The sequence below is a fragment of the Cloeon dipterum genome, chromosome 1 (genome assembly GCF_949628265.1).
Source record: "Cloeon dipterum chromosome 1, ieCloDipt1.1, whole genome shotgun sequence".
Classification (NCBI taxonomy): Eukaryota; Metazoa; Arthropoda; class Insecta; order Ephemeroptera; family Baetidae; genus Cloeon; species Cloeon dipterum.
The window spans coordinates 11,951,901-11,979,360 of record NC_088786.1 but is presented as its reverse complement, the minus strand read 5'-3'; the positions used below and the strand labels follow the sequence as shown (position 1 = coordinate 11,979,360).

Here is a 27,460-nt window from a genome sequence, read left to right as displayed (position 1 = left end):
TTACTCGACTCAACTCTCAAAGCTACACCCAATTCATGCTGAAGATATAATATTTATATTACATTTATAACAGAAAAAGTTTTAAATATATCGTAAATGAATTTCTACGCCCTCTGAATTACTTCTATAAAATTGCGCATTTAATCTAGGTTAAATTATCTTGGAATTATGTGTGACGTTCTTATCTTGGAGCAATAAGGAGAGTTATCTTGATCGCCAGCACTTGAACACTCTGTGTCAGTCAAAATTATTGGGTAAAACTTTTAGGGCTTCGTACTGTCTAAAACAATAGTGGAACATCGGTTGCGTTTGTTCACTTATTGCATTGCACAAGTAAGAAAAACCTTATTTTAATATGTATTTTCCTCTGCGGAAACAACTCCCTATAGAACTAACATACATATATATGTTTTCAATATTTAAAAAAATATATTTATTTACTTTTAAAAATGTTACACACATATCTGGTCTGAAGTGATCTTTATAAAACAAAGATAAGATAGAAAAAAGAAAATAGGACTTCACATTTGACTTCGCATATATCAAAAAGTCTATCTACAAATGAGGTGTCGTGTGGGTTGAGCAATTAATTTTCAGTTAAAAAAGACGAATTTAACCAAGCTGGGTCGAGGTATGTGTATTTTAATTTGGATAAAAATATATATATTTCAAAATAAACAAATAACATAAGAGAAATTTTCGAAAACTTTGTACTAGAAAAGGAAACTAAATTTCTCGCAAATAGAGAGGCTTTATCTGAGTTTTATTGCTATATCACTTTTGCAAGAAATGTATACTTTTTATTATTATTTGTTATTTCCTTTGGCATATTTGTCACTGGGCGCTGAGAAAACAAAAGGAAAAATTGGCATAAAAGAATTTCGTCTCCCGTTTTTCACAAACTTATAGAACCCATTTGAAAAAATGGAGGAAATCAATGGATTTGTAGAAAGTGAATCGAGAATGATGGACAGCAACAACAGCGATCAGGATGTGGGCATTGATGAACAATACCCTTCGTATCCTCCTGATTCCCAGAACGAAGATTCAGCTTCCATTGGTATTTTAGAAGAGGTTAGAAATAAATTTGTGACAAAAGTAAAAAAAAGAGAACGAGAGAAAATAATTATGGCATTTATCTTGCCGTCAGGATCCCGACTATGACCACCTAGATGACTTCATTGATATGGATGAAATGATGGGACATGGCGGGAGTGAGATTCGCGAGCAGCTCCACAAGGTCATCGTGGAAAAAGATATTAAAATGAGAGGTGATGAATTATAGAAGCCAGAAAAAAATTCCGTGTCGATACTATCCTTATATTTTTATGATTTTAATCAGAAAGATTGCCAAATTTCAGACTCTATGCAGCAGCTCCTTGAGGATCAAAGAAAATTTCTAGAGTATTCTTACCAGGAACTCGCCCCTGCATTCAAGGCGAACGGTCAGAATTGGACAAGAATAAACGAGGAGATGATGAATGTAAATTATAAAAAAAATGAATGATAAAATATTTATTTACAGTAATACCATGAAAAATTTACAGTTGAAGGGCGAAAATGAGGCATTGAAAAGAGAAGTGATTGAGGCAGAGGCAAAAATCAGCAAGCAGGAGAACAAGGAGAAAGAACAAGTTGACAGACTGGAATCCAACATCAAAGAAGTATAGATGACTTCTCGTTAAATAGGATATAGGAAAATTTCAGTTGAAATTAAGATAATTATATAAATTCTTCTGCTTATATATTATTGGCATTAACATCTCTCCACAGCATAGAAAATGTTGATCCCTTTTGTCTCAAAGCTATCGTTTAATAATTTGTTTTTCAGTTGAAAAGTGAAAACGAGACACATTGAAGCAAAAATTAAATTTAAAGAATTAACAGGTGGCTGACAGGAACAATCAAAAGTAGCGGAAATAAAATCACTATATTATATATTAAATTAATAATAAAACATGAAAAAACTACATATAATAAATATATTGACTTTCAGCTTTGTGCCAAAAATGAAATTTTGGAGGTCGAACTGTCTGCGGCTCGGTCTGACTTGAGCCAGGTAAACAAAATACACATTTGGGGGAAAGTATCAAGCTAAGCAAAATATTATTTTTACATAATGCTCATGCAGCTGGAGATATTGAAAAAAGATATGTCTGAGGCAGAGTCTAAGTTCAACCAGCAGATGGTCAAGGAGAATGAAAAAATTCAAGAATTGGAGTCGGACAAATTGAAAGTAAAATGTTCAAAAAAAATATTCCAATTATTTATTTAATGAGCCTATGTATGATTTTTCCTAGCTGATGAGCCAAGTCGATGAACTGGAGTCAAACCTCAACCAACAGAAGACACAAGAGGACGAGACATTAAAACAAAAATTATCTGAGGCAGAGTCTAAGTTCAACCAGCAGTTGGACAGGGAGAGTGAAAAAATTCAAGAATTGGAGTCGGACAAATTGAAAGTAAAATCTTCAAAAAAATATTCCAATTATCTATTTAAAAAAACTTCTGATTTTTTCTATAGCTGATGAGCCAAGTTGAGGGACTTGAGTTCAACCTCAGCCAACAGAAAATACTAGAGAAAGAACTTGTCAGTCAAGTAAGAGAACTAATATAATATTTAGGTGCATATTTTATAGCAGAGTGAGAATTAAACGAACTTGTCCTTGTTATTATAACTATAAAATTTAAGTGGTTTAGTAAAAAATACTTCTGCAGCTGGTTGAAAAAAATAAGCAGAAGAAAATGGAGCTTGATGATAAAACAAGAAGCATGCAGCACAAAGACGAGGAAATGAAAATTCTGCATGATTCCATCAATGAAGTAACATTTAAATTTTTAGTAAATGCTAAACAAGATGCAAATTTGAAAACAAAATAGATGCAGAAAAATCTGGAGGAAAAGGACACTTCATTGACTCTTGAAAAGAGTAAATTGACCGACGCAGAGAACGAAAACGCAAAGCTGACAGGGCTGTTGGCATCTAGAGAAAAGACTGAGCAGAAAGGGAGCTCTGTGCTGAAACAAATGGAAGCAACCATACAAGAAGTACAAAATAAGATTTATAAATTATTTTGCTCATGTTTAAAAACAACACTTTTTCCAGCTAAAATTGAAATTAAATGATGCGGAGAAAAAGATAGAACAAGAAGAGATGCGCGTCGGAACCCTTGAGAAACAGGTATGATATATATGTTTGTGCTGGTTTTAATGCTATTTTATTATGATTATAATATGTTTCAGATATGGTGTGGCTTAAAGGTCGAGGCCTACAGGGCTGAACTAGACAAGAACACAGGAGTGAGCAATAAGGAGGCGCTTGAAGAAAAATTGAGAGCCGTCATGACAGAACATCAGTGCCTGATTGAAGAAGCTGACACTTTGCTGAAGCAAGGCGTACCGGATTCGATGTGCTGTATTTTTGGGGAGATATTAACATTATTAATAATACTATTTCTGCAGAAATCAGGAAAACAACCATGATGTGCTGCACCTCCTTCAAGTAATTGCTGAGGAACAATTTTTTAGCGCTCGTGTCAGTCAAGAAGAAAATGGGGACCCAGAGGTAAATAATCATCTAACTTTAAATGATAGAAAATTGTATAAAAATGCACTAGGTTTACGAAGATGCCCAGGAAGTTCCATTGAGCAGAGACAATAACCATCCAGTGCCAGTGGTACTACCCGCGCATTCACAAAAAAATAAATATTTATTATTAACTACCAAAATTTTAGCCAAGGAGAATAAATCCAAACATGGAAATCGCTCAGGTCAATGAAGAGGAAAACGATATGGAAATGGGTATCCAACAACAGCTACTTGAAGATATTGTCAGACAACAACTGCCACAGGTAATGAGAGATTTGTGTGAAAGTAAATTTTTTTCAGTTGACGTGTTAATTCAATGTAGAATATTTTGCAGGATGAGTTGATTGTTGAATGCCCAATGTGTTTTGTTTCTTTCCTCCAATGTGATTTGCAAGACCACGTTGATAACTGCTACAATTTTGTTGGTGACGACTACGATTCTATTGCGTGATGTTGATTTTTTTCATGTTAATTTGCAATAATATTATAATGGTTTTCATTTTCATTAATTAATTAAAACGAATACTTTTTCTTGGCGATGGGGCAATAAAACATTTGTTTACAAATACAATCGCTGTTTTAATTCACAAAATATAACATAACTACTATTTGTTATATTAATCGTAATCACTATAAATTTGGCAATCCACAAACAACTGTCAATTGCGTTATTACATCATAAGATCACTACAGTTCACTTAAAAGTTGGCTCTAAAAGAATCCTTCTCGGCCTACATTTCTCAATTTTGGCTAGCTGTAAGCTGCGTCAGCGCGTGAGATTCAATGGAATTATAATGCCAAATGAAAATTGAAACTTATCGATCAAGCGAGTGGAAACTGTGTTAAATTTCAACAATGATTATGGTCCCAACTATCATTGGTGTAGCTCTTCTCAAGGGCTACAGACAGAGGTCAAGACGTTTCATTCACAATGTGTGTTACAACTGAGAAAAACAGGCAGGGAGACGCGCACAGATGTTGGGGAGACATTTTTTTCATCGATTTCTCATTATCCACAAAGAACAATCAACAGAGCAAAACCTGTTAGGCAGGAAACTGTGTCCACAAGTTGTCTCCATTTTGCTTTTATTGTCGTCTCTTTTTAAAACTTTGCATGACTACAAAACGTTCGTTTCAATATATTTTATTAAATGTAAGCTAAGTATTTTGACATGCAACCTGCTATGGTGGTTCAAGCTATACTCACAAGCTAAACAAGCTCCGAAGCAGAGCACTGAAACCTTACATTTTAGCTTCTCTGTGTTACAACAACTTATATTTAGTTTCCATTTGACTCTCGTTACGACTAAGCAAAGAGATCAATCTTCAATTTACTTACACTTTGGGTTACTCATTGATATTAATTCGTCAGCCATGCACCATAGAGTGCACTGTTTTTTTTCTGCTTGTCACAAGAATAAAAGGGCCCATTTCAAGTTTCATTATTTGAATACGGTTTGGCCATTAGATGCCGAAAGGTTGCGTCTCAAAAGTCACCTCACACAAGTACAAACTAGCGAGTTTCTATTTCAAAGGTCATCGTTGCAAAATTTAATGGATGGATTTATTGGCTAAATGTTGCGGAATCTTAGAAACATACTAAGGAGAAAAAATGCCATGTTTGCGAATAGCATGATCCAACAGGCAAAGGACACTAATTATTTCCCTTCTCAGTCTATAAATCAGGCATAAAAATTGTGGTTGAGAGTGACAATTAACATTGCGAGAGTATGAAGTGAGATTTTCGTAAAGCGACAATATGACAATGATATTCAAGAGGGAGGAAGTTATATAATTTATAGTCAAAAAGTTAATCCGACACGGCAAATAGACTTTTAAAAGTAGCGACTAATGAGGAAACCCAACAAACGGGTTAGCCTGGAAAGGGTTTAAAAAGGTAAACATTTCTTATTTGCAAATTTAATCCAACCCCTTATCCTGGTTTGGTGCTTGTAGGATAAAAATGTAGCTGGAAGTTTGAGATAACCGTTGCTCAGATCATTCCGAAACCCTCAGTGCCTTCGCTGATGGCCAGCAGCAGCGCCTTTTCAAATTGTTCGTAGCTCTCATAGTCTGGCAGGCAGAGTTGGTTGAAACTGCAAAGCAGTTTTTATGGTTTTTCAAAAAAACATCCTAATGCAGTTGTTTTACGATAAAATGAGAGTGATGGGTAAATAATAATACTGTTGATAACGCAAAAAATGCCACACGAATTTTATCAGTGACAAAAACTCAACCTATTTTGAACCAAAAATATATTAAAAGAGGTTAATTTCTAATAGGTGACTTAGAGAACATGCATTTAAAAATGAAAGGTGAATAAATATATAAGAATGGAGGTACTAACCAGGTATGGGCGGTGGGCAGGTTCCCAAATGTTGGCGCCGCAGTGATCTGAAAGCGGGGGCTGAGCTCTGCAAAACCACCAGGAGGCAGCTGCGAGCAGCCAGTGGTGAACTGCAGCAGACGAGCCATCTCCTCTTGCGTAAAATTGGCCACAGCAGTCCAGAACCAGCCGAGGATGCGCCTGAATTCTGGAGTGTTGCCGTTTATAATGTGATGCGCCCTGAAGTCTGCGATGCTGTACTCGCCAGTACCACACAGTAAAAGCTACAATCCCATTTTTTTGGTAGATTAAAAAAGGAGTAAAAACGGGGAGGAGCACTGATTTCAAATAATTTGTCAATTGACTTGACAGATATTAAAAGAAGGAACATCATCAAGCATAGCAAATTGTACCTCTAATTCGTTCTCGTCAAAAATGCTGAGCAGGTTGTCTGGGATGAGCTCGTTTAGGCCCTTGAGGAAAGCCTCCATCTCCTCTTTGACATTGTTGGCCAGCCTGTACTGAGCCAACGCGTCCAGGTACTGGTGTTTGGTCGCGTTCGTCACGCGAATCTTGGTCCCCCCTGGCACTAACTCTGCAACCTGAATAAAATCGTTAGCCTTAAATATCCAGAATTTCCCTGGAGGGTCAAACCTTGATAAGTTGGCCAAAGCGGTCGTATTCCTCCTCATAAAAGTACATGTCCATATCATCAACATCATTTTCCAGTACGTACTTCACCTTGGACAGGTACAAGTCAGGGTCATCCTGTTCAAAATACTGAAATACAAAATTTTTTAAGTCCACGTGTCGTTGAAGCTGGGCTAAAAAACTGACCTTGTAGTGGACTCTGAGACCAATGATTTGAGCAAGGAATGATCTGGTGAACCTGGCGCGCACCAACTGGCGGTAGGAGCCGCCCAATGCTGACTCGTACAGACATTTGCCGACCAGTCGGCCGGCAAATTCATAGCACTTAAGCTTGACATGTGCCGGCCGCTGGTGGTTTGGATGCACCAGCGCCTGGTGGTTGTCTGAGAAGCCGCAGAAGATTAGGTTCTTGGCGTCAAACAAAGAGGCGCATGTCAGCTCAAACCACTCTCTGCGCACGCCGCCCCAGTCAAGGCCCTGCTCACCCTGGAAGGTCAGCTCAAAGTTGCGGCACCAGTCAGCCACAGAGAAACCTTTGGTCGCCTTCATCGACTTGAAAAGAGATTGAAATTAATTTTTTTACGTGTATAAAAATTGTTTGCAAAGGCATGAATAAATGTTTTGAAATGTATTTAAATATTTTGGCATGAAAGCTATTGGCAAAAATCAACAAATGTTTCAGAAGCATACAAATTTAATAACGGCAAGATTGCATTTTATTTAACTTGTATATTTTCGCTCTTGACATTTTAACAACTCTCAAGATAAAAACGTGTTGTAGATTTTGCTCCGTTTTCAAATAATTTGCATACAAATTTAACCGATCATGATCTCTACTCCATTTAGAGTTGATAATTAAAAAGGTCAAAATTATGAAAATACTATTTACCGATTCTAACAGCTTTTCTCTGTTTATTTTCATTGGAAGCTTGTCGTGGTAATGCTTTTGGTGGAACTTTCTGACTTCGTGGTAGAAAAAGTCCTGCTTGTCTTTGAACGTCTCGGAACCGCCAATGTTCTTGAGCAAGAAATGAGTGAAAGTGGCTGCTAGCACGTTCCTGTCTCTAGTGACTAGCTCCACTTTTGGCTGGCAACCATCGTCTACGATGAATGAAGGCTGGTTCAGTTGGTTGTTGTTGCTCAGGAAAGTAAACTGCACAAATGAGAAACATTAGGTCTACAGCCAGCCGGTTTAGATCAACTCACTTTTGTGGATGGACACAGCCTGAAGGTGACCAGTCTCTTTGGTATGAATTTGAGAATCAACTCCTTGATGGTCAGTTGTTTTGGAGACACATAACAGTACACCTTCTTCGGTTTAGTCAGCTTTTCCCCCTGTACGCTAATCAGCCGCGCCTCATAAGTAATATTGTGATTCTTGGTGGCCATGTTCTTGTTCACAAAAGAAGCGTCGGCTTCTGAAGCAGAAAGTAAGGTTTAGCCAGAAAATTTATGACATTTCGATGTACTGACTGTTTAGCACAATGATATCAAAGTCGCCATTGTTCAAAACCACTCCATTGTAGGCAACAGAGGCATGGAAGCATCCTTCAGCAGGAAACAAAACCTGAAGGCATATCCTCTGACTGGAAGTGTCATATTCAAGCCGAGCGTTCTCAGGCAAAGCCTTGTTGCAGCCAATCTAAAAAAGGAAAAAATAATAATGCTTATATCTTTTACATTTTATGCCAATCCAGAAAACTATCAAACTATCAGAGCACATGGTATTTATTCTTTTTGATCCACTGACCTCTGCAATGTGGACTGAATAGCCATCTGTGGGGTCTTCTCCAGGCAAGAACATGCAGATGTTGTTGAACTCGTCGCGTGGCTCTATGGTGAGCACATGAGGCACATCTGCGGTGCACACTACGGTTGAGCTGTGCCGCACAAAGATCGTTTTGCTGGGATCAGGTGGACCTAATGCATGCAACGAGTGCAGATATTGGATTCAATTATGGAGACCAAATAAAATATTGAAAAATGAGAAGGACCATCATATCGTTTGCACAAAGTGGCAATTTATCTCGTTAGAAATTTTTTCTCTTATGAAAACTATCCCTTTCAAAATGATGAGTTCTTCTATTTGATTATCTTAATACAGATAATGGAGACAAAATAATCCATCAACAACAGAGGTGTTGTTTTCTGCACGACATTGTATTTGATGGCAGAGAATCACGCTCGAGTGGGAGAAATGAGGGGAAGTTTTATATTTGGCCGCTGCAGTACCTGGTAAAAAGCACTTGAGGAAAGGACTGCCTTTGACGTGGCAATTTCCAATGAGCACCGACACGCGGTACTGGCCCGAATGACGCACGGTGAATTTCACAACAGCCACGTTCGCCTGGCTAGGATCAGCGCCGCCGAGCTGTGTCACGGCAGCCACTCTTCGGTTTCCTTGGGCCACCTCAACAAACAGGTTGTCTGTATCGCAGATTGGATACGGCTGTCCATTGCGTTGATAGAACTACACAAAAAGATAATATTTTTGCCTTTGTCAACTTTCCCATAATTTATAAATTTTGAGCAGCTTAAATCCTGCAAGATTTGGCAACCGGGTTTGCTTACCCTGACGGTGAAGGCCATGGTTTCACCAACCACCTGCGGCTCGTCCCACTCGAAGGTGACCCTGCAGTTGCCAGGTAGTAGGTACTTGCCGGTCACATACTGCAGCAGGGTGTGCTTGGCCTCGGGCGCCAACGCTGGCTGCGTCATGGCGGCCAGCGTCACCAGGCCAGCCACGCTCAGCGAGACTACCATCATTCCACCTGGAAAATTGCTAGCTTACAACCAAGGCATGCAAAAGAGATCTTGCTGGAGAAAAATTGCATTACTGCAGAATTTTTTATCGCGGCTCACAACGGTATTGAATAAATGGATTCTAACCCCAGCTCCAGAACGTGTGAGCGTCTGTCTTGACGACTTCTGTCCAGAGCTCTTCCTTCAGCGCTTCGAGCTGCTCTTTGGAAGTGGGTAGCGCTTGTCTGGCAGTGGTCCATGACGTGAAGTCTTTGCCCAACGCGGGCCTTGCCCTCACGTCCTCCAGCCAGTAAACGTCTTCCAGGGCGGACACCTCCAGCTGCGCTAGCCTGTTAAAAACACGTTTGCTCACTTAAAATATAGCTAGCACAATAAGAAAATAAAAATTGGCAATATGTGATTCTGAAATAGAAGCACCGATGAGTAAATAATATTTTTTGTTAAAACGTGTGAATTTGACATATAATCAGACGATGTCATAACTCATGTTAATTTTTTATTTGTGTGTACGTCATATGTGTATAATTGCTTCAAAATTGACTGGATGTAGATACTGAACGCGTTTTTGACGCAAAACGAAGTGAGTTTCTGCAAGCACTATAAAAAGGGGAAATTACGAACATAAAACCCACAATTACCTTTAATAATTTTACCCTATAGAATAACATACCTTTGGTAGTGTTGGGCGAGGTTGTGGTGCGTGAGCCATTGCTTGAGGATGAGCCGCTGTTGGAGAACGCGCGCGGCTCGACGCACCCTTTCTTGATCTTCGCTCGGCAGATCGGGCAGCTGCTCCAGCTGCGCGCAGCTCACCAGCGTCGAGATACCTGCCGCGGACAGAATAGCACGCATATCGTGAAAACGCAAAGGGTGTGGCGAGCGGCGGCAGAAACTTTTATACATTCTCGTCACGAATCGGGACGCGCACGCTATTTAAATAATATATCGCGTCTCGGGGAAAAGCAAGAACAGACGAGCCCTGGTGGCTCTTGTTGGAGGCCAATTTCCAGCACGCACCGCCGCAAGGAAAATCTCATGTGTTATTTGCCAAAGCTGAATTCTACACGAGCCGAATTGTTGAATTCTGCATCACGTTTGGTGCCTTGTAAAACTCGCGTTCGCCGCAAGCTCGATTCCTTGAAAAATGCATTTTTAATCCCTTTGAGTGTTTCTTCCATTAATGCCAACTGATTGGGGAATACACGAAACAAAAAGGAATTCTTAGGAAATTAATATTTTCGTGGGCAAAATATTGTTCGCAGGAAATGGCTATGTTAGGTTATTTTCCTTTCCAGTTTATAGGTTCCGAAGAGCAAATCAAGTGATTGTTTTGATGACTGATTTGCATGGTGAGCTACTTGTAAGCAGGAAGTATTAATGTTGGTGTGATTGAGATTATGAAATTTCTCCTTGTTGCAAACAGACGGATTCATCTATCTCGGCCGCAGTTGCAGCACTTCAGGGGGATTTTTATAGGATAAAAAGTTTCATTGAGCATTTTATACATCAGAAATTTATGAACTGACGTGATGTAATTTTTTGCAAGATGAATTCGAATGCAGAAGTAGCCGAAACCGCGACCGCGACTGTTTGCAACGAAGAAGTCCGTTTCTTAATTACGTCAACATGCACCCTCACATAAATGAATTTCTTCTAATATTAATAATTTATGTTCAGGGAGAAAAACAGAATGGTATCAAGTGTTGAGTAATAAATCCGAGTCTAGATTCGAGTCTCCCTGTTTTAAGTGGAATCTGAATTATTCCATTTTTGAATGTGCGTTTACTTTTGAGCAAATATTTTTGAATTTTTACTTCTTCAAAAGCCTATGAAAAAAAATCCAGAGTTCAAAGATTACATTGGCAAGGGATCAGATCCTTTTTTTTGCTAAGCGCGATTTTTTTATACCAGATCTGCAAAATTCATCAATCATCTTTTTCCCAAAACGACGTGTGTCCACCAGGATAAAAAAGCGCGGCATTTGAATCGCGCAGTATATATACCTGAGGAAGAAGTGGAGGCGTGCATGGCGCAGGAGCTGGGGGGTCGGTGGGGTTTGGAGGGGTCCAGGGGGTTCGGCGTGAGCGGAAGGATCGAGAAGAAGGAGCGGGGAGGGGGCGGCGGGCGACTCGGCGGCCAGCATCACCGGAGCACAACGCTGCCCCTGGCGGCCGCCATGCGTGCGGCCGACGGCCGGACGGACGGGCGGGCGGCGGCTGCTCTCGCTCGCTCGATCGGACGGACGCGGACGGAGAAGTCGGCGGCGGTGTCTCGCACGCACGCTCAGCACCAACTGCCCGCTTTGTCGCTCTCTTTCTCCCTCGCTGCCCCGCACAGGCCGCGCCGCCCGGGGCGCAGCCGCCGCTGCCAATCTTGCGCCCTGCCGACGACGGCCAAGACCGCTGCCACCATCTCCACCCGGAACACAATGCTCAGCACCAAATATTGCCAAACGACCCACGTCATTGAACAATATTGAGAGGTTCAAATGGGATTTTGATGTAACTGCCAAGACTCTCTTGAGAATGAAATGCGACAATAGATGACCCCAAATGATAAAAAAATTGCCTGGAAATTTTGGTTTGATTTATTTGGATAAAAATAAATGCCGTTTTATTTAAATCATCATGTTAATGTGGCATTTGATTTTTTTGGCATTCAAGCTCGGCTATTAATTTTTTGACAAAAGAGATCTATATTTTAAGCTCAACGATAGTAGTTTTTAAGTAATTGCCCTTCCTTTCTTGCATCCGAAAAGTGTGAAGAAATGACGTATTGAGGCATGAAATTCGAATAAAAAATGTGAAGGCGCAGATAAATGCCTATATAAATAAAGATTAAGCCTTTGTGGTGCGAGTACCACATAAAGCAATTTATGGTTCAATTCATTTCCTCTGGAAAGAGCGAGCTTATGTTGGAAAATTGGCAAGAGTCCTACAATACAGTCAATGTCAGAAAAATATTTTCTCGTTAATCCTCTAACGAAAATGTAGTGCCTTCCTTCCATGAAACTGACAAGAAAATGGATGTAATATAAATAACGTTTGCATAGTGATAAAAACTAATGGTTTGAGCCATTAGTTAGCAAAGAAGTATTTGTCAGCCATCTGTGTTAAAAAAAAAAAACAATAGGAAAAACAAATCAGAACATTCTTATCCTTTAAATTCTATTGCGCTGAAAACAGAACAGAGTAGGAAACGTTGGAAAATATTTTAGTATAAATGTTTCTCAAATGTTAATGACTTTCAATACAAGGCCTTCTTTAATTGGGTTACAGCCCACAGCCTTCATTTCAGTTATACTAAACTATTTTTCCTGTTGTGAAGTTGAATTTCCCTCTGAAATAGGAACCTTTGGAGATTGTGAATGTTCGTTTCAGGGAGACGTGTCGTAAGTAGGGCGAGGGGCAGCATTTACAGAACGGCAAAATTTAATTTGCGCTCGAAAATAAGTGCAGGCAATCGTTTTCAATGACCAGAGAATTAGACGCCTCTGCAGTATGGATTTTGTTTTGCGCGTACAGTACTGCTGATGAGGCCTATGGGACCGAAACAACTGCCGTCTAGTACGAGAGCGTGTGATAAAATTGTTATCTTTAACTCATTTACTATCGTCATCCATCCTGATTTTGATTATGTTTATTCAATAATTTTTTTCAAAAAGCATTTTTCGCAAAATATCGAATGACGATCAGATTAAATTGTTTGGCCTAAAAACGTGTTTGATATCGATGCAGAAAAGATTGCACAATGATGCAGCATGAAAGGAAGAGGCAACGGACCGTCTCGCAGGGAGTCTCGTTTCGTGATCTGCACGATAATGGGGCCAGCAAAACAAACGCCGTGACCTGCCGGCGGATGTCGCGTGCAATTCGCGCATTCCTGCTGCATGCACACCCTCTCGACCCTTTGACGTCACCGCCCCCACGGGTAAGCCGCCGCCGTTGATTACTATACGAATCTTTGACCACTCGGCTCGTTTGTGGAGGCGAAATAAAGATTGTTTATATCTACGGTGGCACGAACCTGGAACCAAGTCGCGTGCAAACGGCGATGCCTTGGCCTTTAACGAGAGCACCGCCAATTTTATTGCACTTCCTTCATTTTTTTCAGTGAGAAACGCTCTGCTCGCTCTCCCGGAAGTCGTTTAGATTAGACGCAGGAACCACACGAGGGAGAATGTATGCAACTTAAGCTACAAGTGTGTCGGGCAAGTTGCCTAGAAATAAATTGCGTCTCAAAACCAAAGTAGGTTTCCACATGGAACATGGGCGCAGCAAAATGTACTTGGAGCAGAGTGACGACGTTGATAAAATCTATTATTCAAGACGTAAGGAAAAAATTCGTGAATATTGTTTGTATATTCCAAGGTAAAAGTTTGAAAAACACGCACCGACAGGGAATTCATTCAAGACACCAAGCACCATTGCGTTTTTTATATCAGATTATTTGTCCCCCTAGCTGATAGAAAATCTTGTTACCTGAAGGATTTTTTTAATTCATTTTGAATACTGTATCGTTATGATCAGCATTTTTACTTGCTAACGCGAGTTTCAATATGGCGTGAGAAGTTGCCAGATTGAATAATAATAATAATAATAATATCTTTATTATTTAAAGAAAAGATCGCAACAATCCTAAACGGTTTAAATAAAACATTCGTGTGTGGGGGCTGGAAGTAAATTTAAGTTACTGACAAATTATAGCTAGAGACACGTGTTACGCTTCTAAATTTTCGTTTTTATTGAAAACGATCATCGTTTAATGGATCTTCATTTTTTGCCAGATACTTTTACATTTAAATCCCAAACTCAATTGCACTTTTCACTTCAAGGTTGAAAGCTAGGTAATTTTTTTGGATTTATCTAGACTGGTTCGATCAAATCATAATTAGATCGCTTCAGGGAAAGCATTAAGTTTAAATAGAGGGTGCTTGGGCGACGAACACCTAAATTGGCAAAGTCGGGGTGCAGCGGCCACCGCGAATTGATCGCGAATTACGCAGCCCCTCTGCGGCGGTGGCCACTTGCACGCGGCGAGAGAGCAAGAGAGAACGAGAGAGAACGAGAGAGAGAGAGAGAGAGAGAGAGAGAGAGAGAGAGAGAGAGAGAGAGAGAGAGAGAGAGAGAGAGAGAGAGAGAGAGAGAGAGAGAGAGAGAGAGAGAGAGAGAGAGAGAGAGAGAGAGAGAGAGAGAGAGAGAGTCGATCGATCCGCAGCATCCGAGCGGGAGGGCGAGAGACGCGCCTCCCCCTGCATCCGCAGCATCAAACCGCGACCTCAAGGACGCGTGCAAAATCCGCCAAAACGAGTGTACATGTGTGTGTCGTTTGATGCCAAGAAGATAAAAACTCACGTTTTTCTATGGCTCAAAGAGGGGAAATGTTAGATATCCGTCAAATTATTTGCTTTTTAATGAAGTACAATAGAAATTCAATCTCTTCTTAACCCAAAATATTTGAAAGTAAAAATAATAGTACTCGTTCAATCTCATTAATAAGCTTTTTTAATGTTTTACATACTTCCGTTTACACTTAAATTTAGTTTTAACTAGTTAAACACAAAGTATTTGACTGTCGTATATTTTTGTCTAAATTTTCGTTAAAAAGGTTGTTTTTCCGTCAAAAATGCATTTATAGTATGACTCCAACCACTTCAAACCATTTGAGCACGAGACAAATTGTGTAAGAATAGTTTCCGAAGTTAATGGGAAAATTATAAACAAGCACTTATTGACAATGCTCATTTACTCTTACACAATTAATAAGGTGGACTGCGTTAGAGTAAATATGTCCCACGCCTCTTCTTACCTTGGTAATTTCAGTGTCATAAGTGAGTTTATTCGTGAAAATAGACGATTATATCTCAGATATACTTTTATACAAACTATATGTTTAGTCAATATGACTAAATGATGCGTCTGATTTGTCACTGTGCAAACGAGGAGAAAATTGCAGCGTCACATTAATGCGTCATATTCAGCCGACTGCAGCAAATTTGCCCTCACTCGTTTTAAATTAGAGGTCATGCAAGCTGTGAAGAGACGTACTCCCACAATGTATCTAACTGTGATTTCATAATTCAACTAACAATAAAGGGAATATCTCATTTTGTCAATTGTTAAATATGAAACTTGAACTTTCCTTCCCTTATTACTGTGTGTATTATTTTTACAGCCTAAATTGGTGTTGTAAACTTTCAAATATGCATTTGACATAGGTTGGAAACCAAATTCAGTTGGCAGAAATAAAGATCTAGAGAATTTTAATCCTTTTTGTTAGAGTGTTTAGAGGTCTAACTGATCCAAACTGGTCAATTTTAAATAAGTTTGACTCACCAGCCTGGCTGAAGGAGTGCTGGAGGTGCTGGAGATCGCTCTCCTGCAGCCAGAGGTCGGCCTCGGTGAAGTGGTGGGCCGCATGGACCTGCCCCCGCAGCATCAGGTAAGCGAGCCCCGCGAGCAGGGTGCACAGCAGGGCCCACTCGGCGGCATAGTGCTTTGGCCGGCGCCCCTCGTACCTGCCGCTCATCGACACCTGCCGATGGACGTGTCGGTGCGCATGATGGTGAGCATGCCGATGCTGCTGCTGCATCGCTACCTTCCTCGCACCGCCTCCTCCTACCAAAATACCAAAATCTTACTCTATTTTAGTTCATGTAATATTTATCTTTGTTTCAGTTTAAGAAAAATTGGCTGAAAAACATCTTCTTAAGTTCAATTCTTTAGAACATGGGAACTACTATGCGTATCGTTATTTCAAAAATAATGTGAGGAGCTATACCTCCCTTAATCATACTCGAATATTTTGAAAACGATCGCGCCTCAAGTTCATGAACTTGGCCTGCTTGGAGTGTTAATTATAACCGGTGATTTGTATAAATTTACCCAGACAATTAACACACACAATTTACACACTGAAGAGCACACAACCAGGAACCAGGGAGAAGTTCAAATGATTAAGCAGTAAGCGTTAGACAGTGTTTTTTTCAAATGGAATGTCGTATTTAAGGCATTTTTAAATTGACTTAATATGATTTACAATTTCGAATAAATTCAATTAAATGTGGCAAAAATATCTACAATTTATGCACGCGTTGCAATGGCTGAACAAAGTTTAAGAATCCGTCTTCACCTTGAATAACATAAATAATTGTGTTTATGAAACAATGTCAAGCTTGTTATGGACTTACTATCGAATTTGTAGAGGGGAAAGAATATTCTGGTCAACATCAAAATCACGTGAGAAAAATTTCAATTGAGCTAACAATAAGAACCTGTCCACCTATCCAGGAGGACAAAGCCGAAGTGAGCCCAGCTAGATTACAGATTAGAAAAAAAACATTGATAGGTAAACCAATTTAATTTATCCATTTCCGCGATTGTGATATCAATTGCGTTTACTTGCGCGCTTATCAATTGATACAGAACTTGTGGTGACTTTTAGATAGTGGGATTATTATGGCGCTTGTAGATATGTATGTATGTGCTAAATAATTTAATCTAAATTTTAAATTCACCTTTCCTCCTGTTTTGCAATCAAAGAGCAAAAAAATAAATTTAAAACGATATAGAAGAAGAGTTTAACATATGACACCAGATGTAAAAAACCCCATTCACAAAATTAATTATGAATTTCATGTTGTGTATGAAATAATATAATACATAATACATACCTAAAATCATTTTAATCGTGACGCGTTTGCAATGAATATCATACTTTTTTCCACAGAGCTCTTCAAGAAAATAACATGAATTTTATACGAAACAATCACCATAAATTTTGGTGCCGTTGCCGTGATGTTAAAATTTTAAAAAATGGGAGAATATTAATTTTACAAATCTGTATCATTAATTCGTGCGGCTTATTGTTAGTGTGCACCTAAAATAGCTCATGACTGTATGTGTACATAATATGCTCTGTTTTGAATCACTTTCTGCATTCATCTGTTTGCAATGTCATGTGTATGTTGTTCATTAATGCTATATCAATTAAAAATTTAATAATTTTTTTCACTTGATGACTTGTGTACGCAAGACAATGTAGCGATAAAAAATGACATTAGTGGAAATTATTGAACGAAGTCACAAATCGACTGATGACTTTAAAGAGTTATTTATAATAAATAAGCAAGAAGTGCCACCCAGCACCTCTCATGCTTTGCAAATTATTTCTAACCTACTTAAATGTCATTGACTTTTAGAGGTGACAATAATTTTGCATCTTTCCTAACCTACTATACAAAATGAACATCAGTTTAAAAAATTATACAACTTGGTCAGGAACGCTTTTGTAATTAATATAAGAACCTAAAGAGGAAAAGAGTAGTTATGTACAAAAGCAAAATGTTTTGATTTAACAAGATCATTCGTTTCGGTTGGGTGGGCGATCTTAAATAGGAGAAAAACGAAAAGAATCGCAGCCTCGGTCACCTGCTATGCTTGTCCGTAAGCTGTCCTCTTCACATTCTTCATTCGGACACGCGCCGTCGCCGCTCAGAGGAGATTCGGACGTCTTTCTTTGCTGCTCTCCGCGGTTCTGGGACACGGATTTGTTTTGGCTTGAGTTACCCACTTGGCCGCAACCTGTTCAGTGGCGCCACCAGCCGAATGCAAGTTGTGCGGGACGAGCGGAAGATGAGCCTGCTAGCAGTGTGCAGAGCGACACAGTAAAATCGTAGATCTCTGCTCGATTCTACAAGTTGCTAATATTTTTTATAAATTAATTTTGATTTTTTTAGTAAATATAACTGAAATTTAAAAAAAAATTATTATCAAAAAAATTATAGAGAGGGAACAAGGAGCTATCCAAGCTAACATGGCAAGCTTTCCTGTTTGGGGAAAATCTCGAAAATTCTCGAAAACTGTTACGAGTTTTGCAGTACGTATATAAGAAATCAAAGATTATAGAGGGAAAAAAGGAGCACTCTTTTCCAACTAAAAGTTTCTGTCCATATTCTTCCTATAATTTTGTCTTCATACACTAAAGACGGCTATTTAGGGTGGCGGAGCGAAGGAAGTCAGATTTAAAAACCGCCATGTGTCTCTTTATTTCCACAATTCTTAGTTTAAATTTCAACGATTTTTACCTTTATTCAATTATTTCCGGTGCAAATTAACGCTAAAATTGCACGTACGTAATTTGCCCCTTTATTGAGAGTGCATGCAGACGTGGCCCTGGGGGAAGCCCAGGATTCCGTTTTTACGTGAGAGACAATTTACTCGCTTTGTAAGAACAGCTCTTTACTCTATGGTGAGTGAGCAGCAGCGCGACCGCAAAAGAACCAAAAGCGAGTGCTGAACAATTTGGTGCGAGGCCATTTCTTGCAGCACGTCAGCTCTGGCGGTCTGGCGGATTCGGGGGTTGCGTCGCGCTGACGGATGTTCTCGGTGCAATGATTCGTCGTTATTGATCATTCGGCTTGGGGGCAGCCGAGCGGAAATCGCAGCGACGATGACTTGCCACGTCCACCGTGACCGATTTTAAATCGCATCTCTTTCCGAATTAATCACGAGCGCGCCAAGCACAAAGGGAGTAAAAGTCGTTGTTGTCTCGCAGCTGCTGCTGAGATGCTGTGTGTTGCAGCCGCATGAAATAATTTCACACCGGCCGATCGATTTTCCATTTTATTTTGTGCAAATAGCTGCTAAAATAGGACGGAACAACAAGGTGTTGATAATTGCAACAGCAGCCGCAGCTGCTGGAGATCCATTAACAATTTAAATGCCCTCCTATTGAAATATTGCAGGAAGTTTTTGCAAACTGCTTTGATTATTATTTTCAATTGAGATTTATTGCAGCAATGGGTGCCAACTCGAGACAAACATTATAGGAAAAAAACACTTCTCAGACGTCCCTTTTAATAATTAATATGATATATATTTACAGTTTATAAGAACACAAAAATTATATTATCGGCAAAAAGTCGCTTTTTATTGATATTTTCACATTTGCATAACAATAACCCGGAGGTTAAATTAAAAAATATTTTTTCTATACTGAAAATTGTGTTCTTGAATACACCAACAATAATATATTATTTGTTCAGAGCACAATATTTTAACATCAGTCCATAAAAAACCTTCTCAAGAAGCACACCTGTTATACATAAGCTGTCGCGTCCTGTCATAAGGCTCGAATTTTTTACGTTAAAAGGTTCTTAGACCGAGAGGTTTTTTTCATAATATTTTCTTATCCAGTTCGCGGGAGCAAATATTCTGGCAAAGCTTAGAACGTGCGTGTTACGTTTTCATTTTTAAATTTGCCTTTTCACTATGCAGTTTTAGGTTTTGAATGTTCTTAGTTCTTACATACACAAAATGCAGTTTTAGACGTTTTAGAGGTCGGAAAATTTGTGTTTAAATGGTTAAAATTATTTTCACTGGCGCAGTATACCATATAACTTAAGAAGTCAACACTCGAGGTTGGTTGTTCGTTGTTCCATACTATGGAGTCCGTTTCTTTCATAATATGGTATTTATATTACGTAAGAGAAAAATCAATGTTTTAGCGGTTATATCTATTTAAATTACTGTCTGCACTCTAGAAATTTTGCCAATAAACTTTGCGAAGAACAGTTTGTTTTCTCAAAAATAAATTTAACCCAATAGAGTGTGTTTATGGTGTATGACATTCAGATTTTGCAATACATTCTAAAATTTCCAATATTAATCTAAGGCTCTTAAAGCCAACTGAGTACACATGTATTTGGCAGATACATTTTTCTATTTACATAAAACGTTAAAGTATAAATTATATCACTTGACAAAACTGGCTTTTTCCGAGCTGCTCTTCTTAGAGGCCTTTCTCAGGCCGAAAGGACGCGGCGACGGCTTCAGCGCCTTCAGCTCTTTTCTAATCAAATCCACGACGTCGACTGTCGTCATCTCCACCGGGGTTGTGCTAGAAAACGTTGGAGCGGAGGTGGTGGACGTCGTCGTCGGGTCGGCAACGACTGAATTCGCCGAAGGAAGTCGGAAAGATGAAGCAGCCGGCGAGGCTGGTCGGCTGAAAAATTCCGCAAGTAGACTTTCGACAGTCAGTTTGGCTGGTTCAGTTGGTCTCGAGCTCTCCTCCTCCGCGGAAGCGGCATTCCTCTCTGAAAAGGCATGTTATTTGATTTTATGAACTACTCCAATCGATTAGCTAACATGCTCAATAAATATCGAATTAGCCAGCAATAAATCGATGAGTCGTGACTGTGAATCTCATAAATTTTGATAAAAATAAGCTACAATTTTCTCCTGCGCAATGTTTGTTGAAGCGAAGGCCAAAAAACTTTCTTGCGTCTCGAATATTATAAACATATCGCATTTTGTTTCTCAGAACAGAAGTGTGGAGGAGAGATACACTGGTTATAACTGAGACGATAACGCACGACGCCGTGAGAATATGTAAATTTTGGACAGGCACATCCGTTTTGCAAGAAAAAAAAGAAAGAAAAATGAAAGTTGGCAGTGAGCATTTTGCATCATTTGGACCAAAGTAAATTTTCTCAGGGAGCGCACGCGTCTGTTTGAATAATTGCATCACAGTTTAACTGCTCCTCAACTACACATGCTTTTGCACGCGGCGCTGAAATTCGCATGCACGCCTCGAGAACGAGAGTAATTGGGCAATTATTATATTACGACGTGCCAAGATGTTCCCAGGACTCGGGTCACCTCAAGGTAATAAAAATAAAGCTAGAACAATTTCGGCATGTATACAAAGTTGATCTTCGTTTACAAATATCTGAGGGAAATTTTATTATGAATGTGAAAGAGCCAAATTGAATATTCACGTTTCGTATTCTCGACAACTCTTAATAAAGTGGATTGGAAAATTTCAATAGTTCTCAGGATTTATTTCACCTTTGAACTTGTTGTGTTAACTTGAAAATTCAGCTCTGGGAAATCTTTTGCATGCATTGTAAACATTATGTTGTTCTCAAATAAATATTTTTTAAATGAAAATATTTTATAATTATGTTGATAATATATCCAATATAATGGCATAATTTTCTACCAAAAGCAAAATTCATTAACATTTTTTCTTGTTTCGTAAAAACGGTTCAGATAAAAATTGCGATTTTGCCACCAAATTTTAAGATTTTTATTTTCTTTTTGTCAAGTTCAAGTCTTTGAAAAAATCAACTGTTGAATATGCTGAAAATTATGCAATTTCTATTATCTGCAAAGTGCAAAAGGAAAATATTTGCAAGGAAACACTGTTCAGCGGTAGTTTTCCGACCCTCTGCAAGGCGCATGGTAAGATTTTATTGCGCAATCTGACAATTAACTCACTCAGGATTTGTTCTCCTTAGTAGGATCTAGTTGCCTACCATAGAAGTGATTTATTCTCTGAAACACTTTGTATTTCCTCAAATTTATTAATTATAAATTAAATACAGCTTCCTCGGCGTGTAAATTAAATTCTCCTGAAAATTTTGACAACGTCATGTGCTTCTACCTTCGTTGGAATCTACCAAGAATAAAAAAAAATATTTCGAATTACTGGTAGAAAATAGGCACCTACAGTGAAAACTCATCTAACGTCTCCATTAATTTCCCCATTTTAAATTTATTGCACTGACCCATGTTCACCGTATAAAGTTAGCTAATATTTTGTTTTATATTCCGGATTTTTATTACTTTTCCTGTAATTTGTGAGAAGTAACTATTTATTGACTTCGCAAAAAAGTTTTTTAAGTCTAAAATAAAATTGCATTTTACTTTTCCATTTGTTTTTTCTCAACACTGCCTGAATAATCATTTTACCTGAAGTAGTTGCCTTCAAAGTAGCGGTGGTTGTCATCGTGATGGGGGCGTTTGTGGTAGTGACAAAGGCACTGGTTGATTGCTCCTGGTTCTTCCTGCTGCTCGCGGTGCTGGACGGCTGGGCAACCAGACTCTCCGCCCTGGGCCCGGATTTGAAGATGGCCTGCGTGTGGCTGGGGAATAGGAGGCGCAGCTGGCGGAAGCTGTTGTTAATGCGCACGTTGGTGAACGGCGTCGGAATGGGGTCCTTCGGCTTCCGCTTGATATTGTACGAGCCGAAATTCTTGCCATCCACTACAGGCTCCTTGTACTGTGTCGTCAGCTTTGCTGATTTTTCCTCAACTAGCTTTGCCGACTTCTCCTGCACGCTGTTGGCAGCGTACCTGCCGAAGGTGCCCGCAAGTCGGTTCCGGCCGCCGTAGATTTCGTCTGCGAAGCACAAAGTCACCCGATTTTCAATTCTAATGAACTTGGTTACGCAACTGAATTTCAATTTCGAGAAGAGATATGATACGTATAAAAATGTTTCCGCGTCTCTCCGAATTAAATCGTGGGAAATGTTTGAGATGCGCACCGATTGTTATGTGGCACCGCGCGCACGGGGATCACGCAGTCCATTTCCCTGCTTTTGATTTGATATGCGTGAGCCACGGGAGTTCATCTCGCATTATAACCTGATTGCTGCTGCAAAAGTGAGAACAACTGTGGTTGTAATCAAACGTGAAAGTCAATTTTAAAATAGATGAAATTTCAGAATTTCGGTCTGCCAGGTGTTTCATTTCTAATAAAGGTCAAATAGAAACTTCAAAGATTTTGCGTATACAGAAATGACAACTGAAAATGTCTATTGACGTTGCTTTTGATAACAAATAAATGAAAAAATTTAGCTTTTTATGCTTAGAACTCGGATCTGACCGACTTGTCAGTGGAACATAACGTGCCCAGGTGGGCTGTTTTGTTTCAAACTAAATAAAGAATAAAAATCTTGAAATTCATCCTGATTTTTTCTGGTTTTATTTTATTTGCTGATAGATAAATGTGAATTATTATTAATAGATTTAAATCTAATTGAAATAGCGCTGCAGCTGTTATCTGTTACACAAACACTAATATGATCTAATTCTCCAATACCTCCGCCATGTAAAAAACTTACTCTTCTGCTAAGAAACCATTTGCGTGTATTTTAAAATAAAAGGAATATATTAAAAGAGGTAGCAGTTAAAATTTCACGGTTGTTTATCTCATAGTTCCCCACACATTCAAAGAAGAAATATGAAAAAGCTATTTTTGTAATTTAAAATCAGTTTAATAGCAAAAGAGAGTCTCCTTGAAAATTTTCTCTGATTACGATTGGGGTGCTCGCTCACACGTATATTTTAAATGATGACTTCCTTTTATATATACAAAAAAGAATTATAAATATCACAATTTATTTTTCTTTTATTATTTGTTTTATTTTTCTTACCGCCTTGCATCTGGAGCAGCTCATTGACGAATCGCGAGACCGTGTACGTCGGCTCGTGGCTGATGGGCGGCAAATGCTCCTCGTGCACCAACAACGCAGGCACAATGTCCACCCTGGCAACCACCCTCAGAGGCACGAGGGCGAGCAAAATAAGCAGCAGCAGCGGTGGCGGCCGCACGGAGGCGCCCATGCCCGGCTGCATGACCTGCACAAAACGAACTGAGACCCGCGAGACCGATGCCGCGCCGCCAAAGGTGAAACACACACACGCACTGCTGCAGAGAGACTGAATATACCGCGTGTGTGCAATTAAGCAAATCGTGGGTGCTGCTGCTGCTGGCGCGCAGGCGAAATTATCTCACGCGTGAGATGAGCCCGAAAAAGAAGTCGACCTGGCGCAATCCTGCTTTTGAAAATTAATGCCCTCGCGGCAGCATAATTTCCAACGACTCGCTCCACAGGCACATGTCACACACGCAATAAGAGACTTGATAATAACTTTGGCAATAAAAAAGATTATAGCACTCGGCAGATTCCCAGCTAAATTCTGCAAATTGTTTCACACTAGAGACAAAAAAGGCTGAATTCATTTTAGCGAGGAAAGCTAATTATTGGCAGCGCGAAAAGCACCAGTTTATTATTAACATATTTTCACCTAAAAGGCGTTAGAGAGCATCTTGGTTTGGGTCGAAAGGCTAGAAAAAAGAACCACTTATTCCTTAAAAACAATGATTATGGTAAAAGCGTGACAGATTACAAAAACAATTATTTCCATCTTTGTTTTCACCGTGAAGATTTTCTGCTGTTTAAATATATTATAAGTCGTGACACATTATTGTAAAAAAGAAAATTTCCAAAATATTCATGACAATTTTGATTGATTGGAATAATCGCTTCTGGAATATGACACCGAAATCGGATTTTAATATTTAGAATTGACATTTTCAGGGCACATAGCAGCACCTGAAGCAACCTTTCATTTTATCAGTCTGGTGATCACTTGAGAGATTACTTCTCACAAAGTCCACTCGCTCCCTGTCACAGTTTCAACAGTTAAAATGACTTCCTTTGACGGCATCTGTTTGAGGTGCGCACTGAGCGGCTATATTTCCAATCTGCCGCTGCCGAGAGCTAGAACAATGAATGAGAAACAATGAATTATTTTTCAGCGATGAGATGCGCACTAAATACTGCGCTCACTGATACTGACCGTCAGATTAAAAGAGTGAACGTGCGCAGCGTGCGCAGTTGCTTTCAATTATCATTTTTGTCACAATGGCCATCCCGAAACGATTGTGTTTATTCATGCATCATCTATCTATAGATTATTTCTGAGTGTAGGAACTCTGGACAAGTTTATAGCAGGGAATCAAGCGTGGCCATAAAGGTTGTTAAATCATAAGGTGAACACGTAAAAACTTTGCTATACAGGTTTTAGTAGATTTTATGACTTGAAAGTGTTCACACTGCAGAATATTTGATCAAACTTTGAAACTTAAAATATAGTCTCAGCTGTTATTATTTTCGGCTCCAGCGGACGAGATTTTTAATTCTATTTCATGAATAGAGAACCAGCAGGTAGTTTGACCAAAATTGAGTAATCTATGCGTGTAATTTTACTGCAGCTGCAATAAAATGCTAGCACATTTTAAAACACGATACAATGTATTAGACATCTTTTAAATTATTTGAAGCATCTTATGAAAAAATTAATAATTTAACATACTGCTTGAATGTTAAATAAGCGGAAACACACTTTTAAAATATTATAACGTTTTAATTACAGGATTTCTGCGCTTTAATTAATGTGCTCGTTGGCTTGCAACGGAGTCTGGTTTTTCGCCGCAAGACAAACAATGATGCTCGCGAGATGCATTCATTCTCTCTAATTTCCATACAGCATGAAGCGAAATAGAGTTCGACGTCTGCTTCCACGGTGTTCGCGACGGACAGCGAGCTATTGTGGTTTTCTCGCTTCCAGTAAATTCACGCTGGCTTAGAGCGGAAAAAATCGCAGCTTAATGCAATTATTGTCGATGGCCACGAGGAGGAAAGTTTGATTTGAAGCAAACAAATGGGCGCCAAAACCCCCGACGAGGATTTTGTTTGAATGGATTTCGTCGGGAGAAGGAACAATTCTTCCTCCACTCTGCAGATACACCAGCTCGGGTATAAATGCTGAGCCTGTAGATGGTCAAATCATTCCGCTCACCTCATCTCTTAGGTCCTCTAAGCAATTGGAGCACTTGGAGATCTTCGCAGGATTTTGCAGGGTAAGAGATATCCAGCCTGGCCAACGCTGCCTTAAAGTAGTCTTTATCAAACTTTTGCAATTTACATTTTATTCAAATTGTTGAAATATACTGAAATGGAAAAATCTGATTTTCCACAGAACTTTTGTCTCAGTCCAAAACCTCCACGGTCACTATGGTGAAATTCCAGATTGTCACCTTCGCCCTCGTGGGTAAGATATCAGAACCTTGATAAGCTTGAGTACAAATCTTATGCACAACCGTTTTCCCTTTGCAGCTCTTGCCGCTTTCGCTTTTGCTCAGGACACCAGGGTAAGTTTCTCATAAAAATAGTATTTAATGGAAAATTACACCAATTTGGCATTGACAGGTTAAGCGTGGATTCGGCGGCGGCGGTTTTGGAGGAGACTTTGGCCACGGTTTCGGAGGCGGATTCGGCGGCGGTTTCGGTGGTGGATTCGGTGGTGGACACGGAGGCAGCGGCGGTGGCGGTGGACACGGAGGAGGCAGCGGTGGACACGGAGGCGGCGGAAGCGGATCAGCTTCTTCCATCGCCCGCAGCGCCGCCGACCAGGCGCACGCCTCGATCGAGAAGCAGGGCCTGGCCGCTCAGCAGGCCGCCTACCAGGCTAAGTCTGCCCTGGCCGCCAACGCCAAGCAGGCTGCCCAGACCGCCCGTGCTGCCCTCGCCGGCAAGCAGGCCATCGTGAACGCCCTCCACCAGGCTGCCCAGGACGCGCAAGCTCAGATCGGCGCCGAGATCGCTCAGCTCGACCAGGCCAACCGTGCCGCCCAGGCCGCTCAGCAGGCCGCCCAACAGGCCAACCAGCAGACCGCTTCCCTGACCGCTGCCCTCAACGCTGCCCAGAACTCTGCCAACGCTGCCGAGAAGGCCGCCGGTGAGTCCCAACAGGAGGTTGGAGCCCAAGAGCGCATGGTTGCCGTAAGTGTCCAAGAAATATTACCAAATCCCAATAACCCTGACGCTTGCTGCCAAATCAAATTATTTTGAAAGACACGTACAGCTTCCATTAATCCCCTTCTGACCCTCAGATGGCCAAGCTGCGCGCCCAGCAGGCTTCCAACCAACTGGCTGCTGCCATCTCCGACCTTCACCAGACCCAGGCCCAGGCTGATCGCGCTGCCTCCCTGGCCGCCGCCGCCGCCGCCAACGCTGCCAAGCTCGGCGCTCAGATCGCTGCTGAGGGCGCTGCGGGTGCTGCCGCTGGCGCGCACGGAGGTGATGCTGGCGGCTCCGGAGGCCACGGCGGATGGAAGAAATAAGCGGGGCAGAGCTCACCTGGCGAGTTCACCGCACCAAATAGTTCCTGCAATATTTCTGCCAAAACTCTGCTTTCCTATCATCTCATGGAATCAATGCTGACTACGATGTTGCCCCGTGCGACGCTGTAAACAGCTCAAGACTTCAATAAAATTCAAAAAAAGTATCTTACACTGTTTATTTTACGGCGAAAAAGGTCGTTGGAAAAAATCATTCTGGCCAAATGGCAATTCAGTTCATTCGAAAATCAGCACCGGCAAGAGCAGAGGACCGAGCCGGAGAGAGATGTATATAATGCCGTGCCTATCCCGACTGATTTGATCAGCTAAGTGCATTAGAGCGATGCTCCACCTAATTTGGGCCCTAACTCGAGCAAA

The 27,460-nt window shown here is 40.3% G+C and overlaps 4 protein-coding genes across 9 annotated transcripts; 2 read left to right on the top strand and 2 right to left on the bottom strand.

Annotated features, from left to right (window-relative positions):
* Positions 1-206: 206 nt before the first annotated feature.
* Positions 207-4,160, top strand: LOC135935321 (putative leucine-rich repeat-containing protein DDB_G0290503). 5 transcript variants are annotated; one of them, XM_065477588.1, is made up of 17 exons: positions 207-333; positions 931-1,074; positions 1,151-1,271; positions 1,362-1,483; positions 1,548-1,664; positions 1,997-2,059; positions 2,132-2,236; positions 2,301-2,462; positions 2,525-2,599; positions 2,719-2,823; positions 2,881-3,048; positions 3,107-3,181; positions 3,244-3,410; positions 3,463-3,565; positions 3,618-3,677; positions 3,736-3,852; positions 3,912-4,160. In XM_065477588.1, exons 2-17 carry the CDS (start codon positions 964-966, stop codon positions 4,038-4,040), a joined length of 1,800 nt encoding a protein of 599 aa, XP_065333660.1. In that variant the 5' UTR covers positions 207-333; positions 931-963; the 3' UTR covers positions 4,041-4,160. The 5 variants fall into 5 exon arrangements, with proteins under 5 accessions (XP_065333660.1, XP_065333668.1, XP_065333642.1 ...); XM_065477596.1 differs by having other exon boundaries at positions 317-333; positions 950-1,074; XM_065477570.1 differs by lacking the exon at positions 207-333 and adding an exon at positions 452-631 and having other exon boundaries at positions 910-1,074.
* On the bottom strand, positions 4,144-17,917 carry LOC135935312 (apoptosis-resistant E3 ubiquitin protein ligase 1). Of its 2 annotated transcripts, XM_065477547.1 has the most exons (15): positions 17,759-17,917; positions 15,665-15,946; positions 10,000-10,156; positions 9,456-9,658; positions 9,138-9,337; positions 8,799-9,036; positions 8,317-8,486; positions 8,040-8,208; positions 7,773-7,984; positions 7,456-7,719; positions 6,753-7,118; positions 6,570-6,695; positions 6,329-6,517; positions 5,937-6,199; positions 4,144-5,685 (listed from the first exon to the last, which is right to left on the bottom strand). In XM_065477547.1, exons 2-15 carry the CDS (start codon positions 15,918-15,920, stop codon positions 5,583-5,585), a joined length of 2,916 nt encoding a protein of 971 aa, XP_065333619.1. In that variant the 5' UTR covers positions 15,921-15,946; positions 17,759-17,917; the 3' UTR covers positions 4,144-5,582. The 2 variants fall into 2 exon arrangements, with proteins under 2 accessions (XP_065333619.1, XP_065333628.1); XM_065477556.1 differs by lacking the exons at positions 15,665-15,946; positions 17,759-17,917 and adding an exon at positions 11,333-11,741.
* A 1,221-nt stretch (positions 17,918-19,138) lies between these two features.
* Positions 19,139-24,816, bottom strand: LOC135934042 (mucin-5AC-like). The gene is made up of 3 exons (XM_065475547.1): positions 23,550-24,816; positions 22,085-22,513; positions 19,139-20,424 (listed from the first exon to the last, which is right to left on the bottom strand). The coding sequence occupies exons 1-3, from the start codon at positions 23,749-23,751 to the stop codon at positions 20,084-20,086; spliced, it is 972 nt and encodes a 323-aa protein (XP_065331619.1). The 5' UTR covers positions 23,752-24,816; the 3' UTR covers positions 19,139-20,083.
* An 853-nt stretch (positions 24,817-25,669) lies between these two features.
* On the top strand, positions 25,670-27,249 carry LOC135948596 (glycine, alanine and asparagine-rich protein-like). The gene is made up of 5 exons (XM_065497951.1): positions 25,670-25,822; positions 25,942-26,013; positions 26,079-26,113; positions 26,172-26,744; positions 26,855-27,249. Exons 2-5 carry the CDS (start codon positions 25,977-25,979, stop codon positions 27,083-27,085), a joined length of 876 nt encoding a protein of 291 aa, XP_065354023.1. The 5' UTR covers positions 25,670-25,822; positions 25,942-25,976; the 3' UTR covers positions 27,086-27,249.
* Positions 27,250-27,460: the final 211 nt, after the last annotated feature.

Coding starts and splice junctions, on each gene's coding strand:
- LOC135935321 (XM_065477570.1), top strand. CDS start 925: ATGGAGGAAATCAATGGATTTGTAGAAAGTGAATCGAGAATGATGGAC. Junction 1,665..1,996: donor TGGAATCCAACATCAAAGAA/GTATAGATGACT, acceptor ATTGACTTTCAG/CTTTGTGCCAAAAATGAAAT. Junction 3,411..3,462: donor CAAGGCGTACCGGATTCGAT/GTGCTGTATTTT, acceptor CTATTTCTGCAG/AAATCAGGAAAACAACCATG.
- LOC135935312 (XM_065477547.1), bottom strand. CDS start 15,920: ATGCAGCAGCAGCATCGGCATGCTCACCATCATGCGCACCGACACGTC. Junction 7,119..7,455: donor GAGAAAAGCTGTTAGAATCG/GTAAATAGTATT, acceptor TCTCTTTTCAAG/TCGATGAAGGCGACCAAAGG. Junction 5,686..5,936: donor CTGCCCACCGCCCATACCTG/GTTAGTACCTCC, acceptor ACTGCTTTGCAG/TTTCAACCAACTCTGCCTGC.
- LOC135948596 (XM_065497951.1), top strand. CDS start 25,977: ATGGTGAAATTCCAGATTGTCACCTTCGCCCTCGTGG. Junction 26,114..26,171: donor CTTTTGCTCAGGACACCAGG/GTAAGTTTCTCA, acceptor TGGCATTGACAG/GTTAAGCGTGGATTCGGCGG. Junction 26,745..26,854: donor CCCAAGAGCGCATGGTTGCC/GTAAGTGTCCAA, acceptor TCTGACCCTCAG/ATGGCCAAGCTGCGCGCCCA.
- LOC135934042 (XM_065475547.1), bottom strand. CDS start 23,751: ATGCAGCCGGGCATGGGCGCCTCCGTGCGGCCGCCACCGCTGCTGCTG. Junction 22,514..23,549: donor GCTGCTCCAGATGCAAGGCG/GTAAGAAAAATA, acceptor TGTGCTTCGCAG/ACGAAATCTACGGCGGCCGG. Junction 20,425..22,084: donor TTTGAAGGCAACTACTTCAG/GTAAAATGATTA, acceptor ATGCCTTTTCAG/AGAGGAATGCCGCTTCCGCG.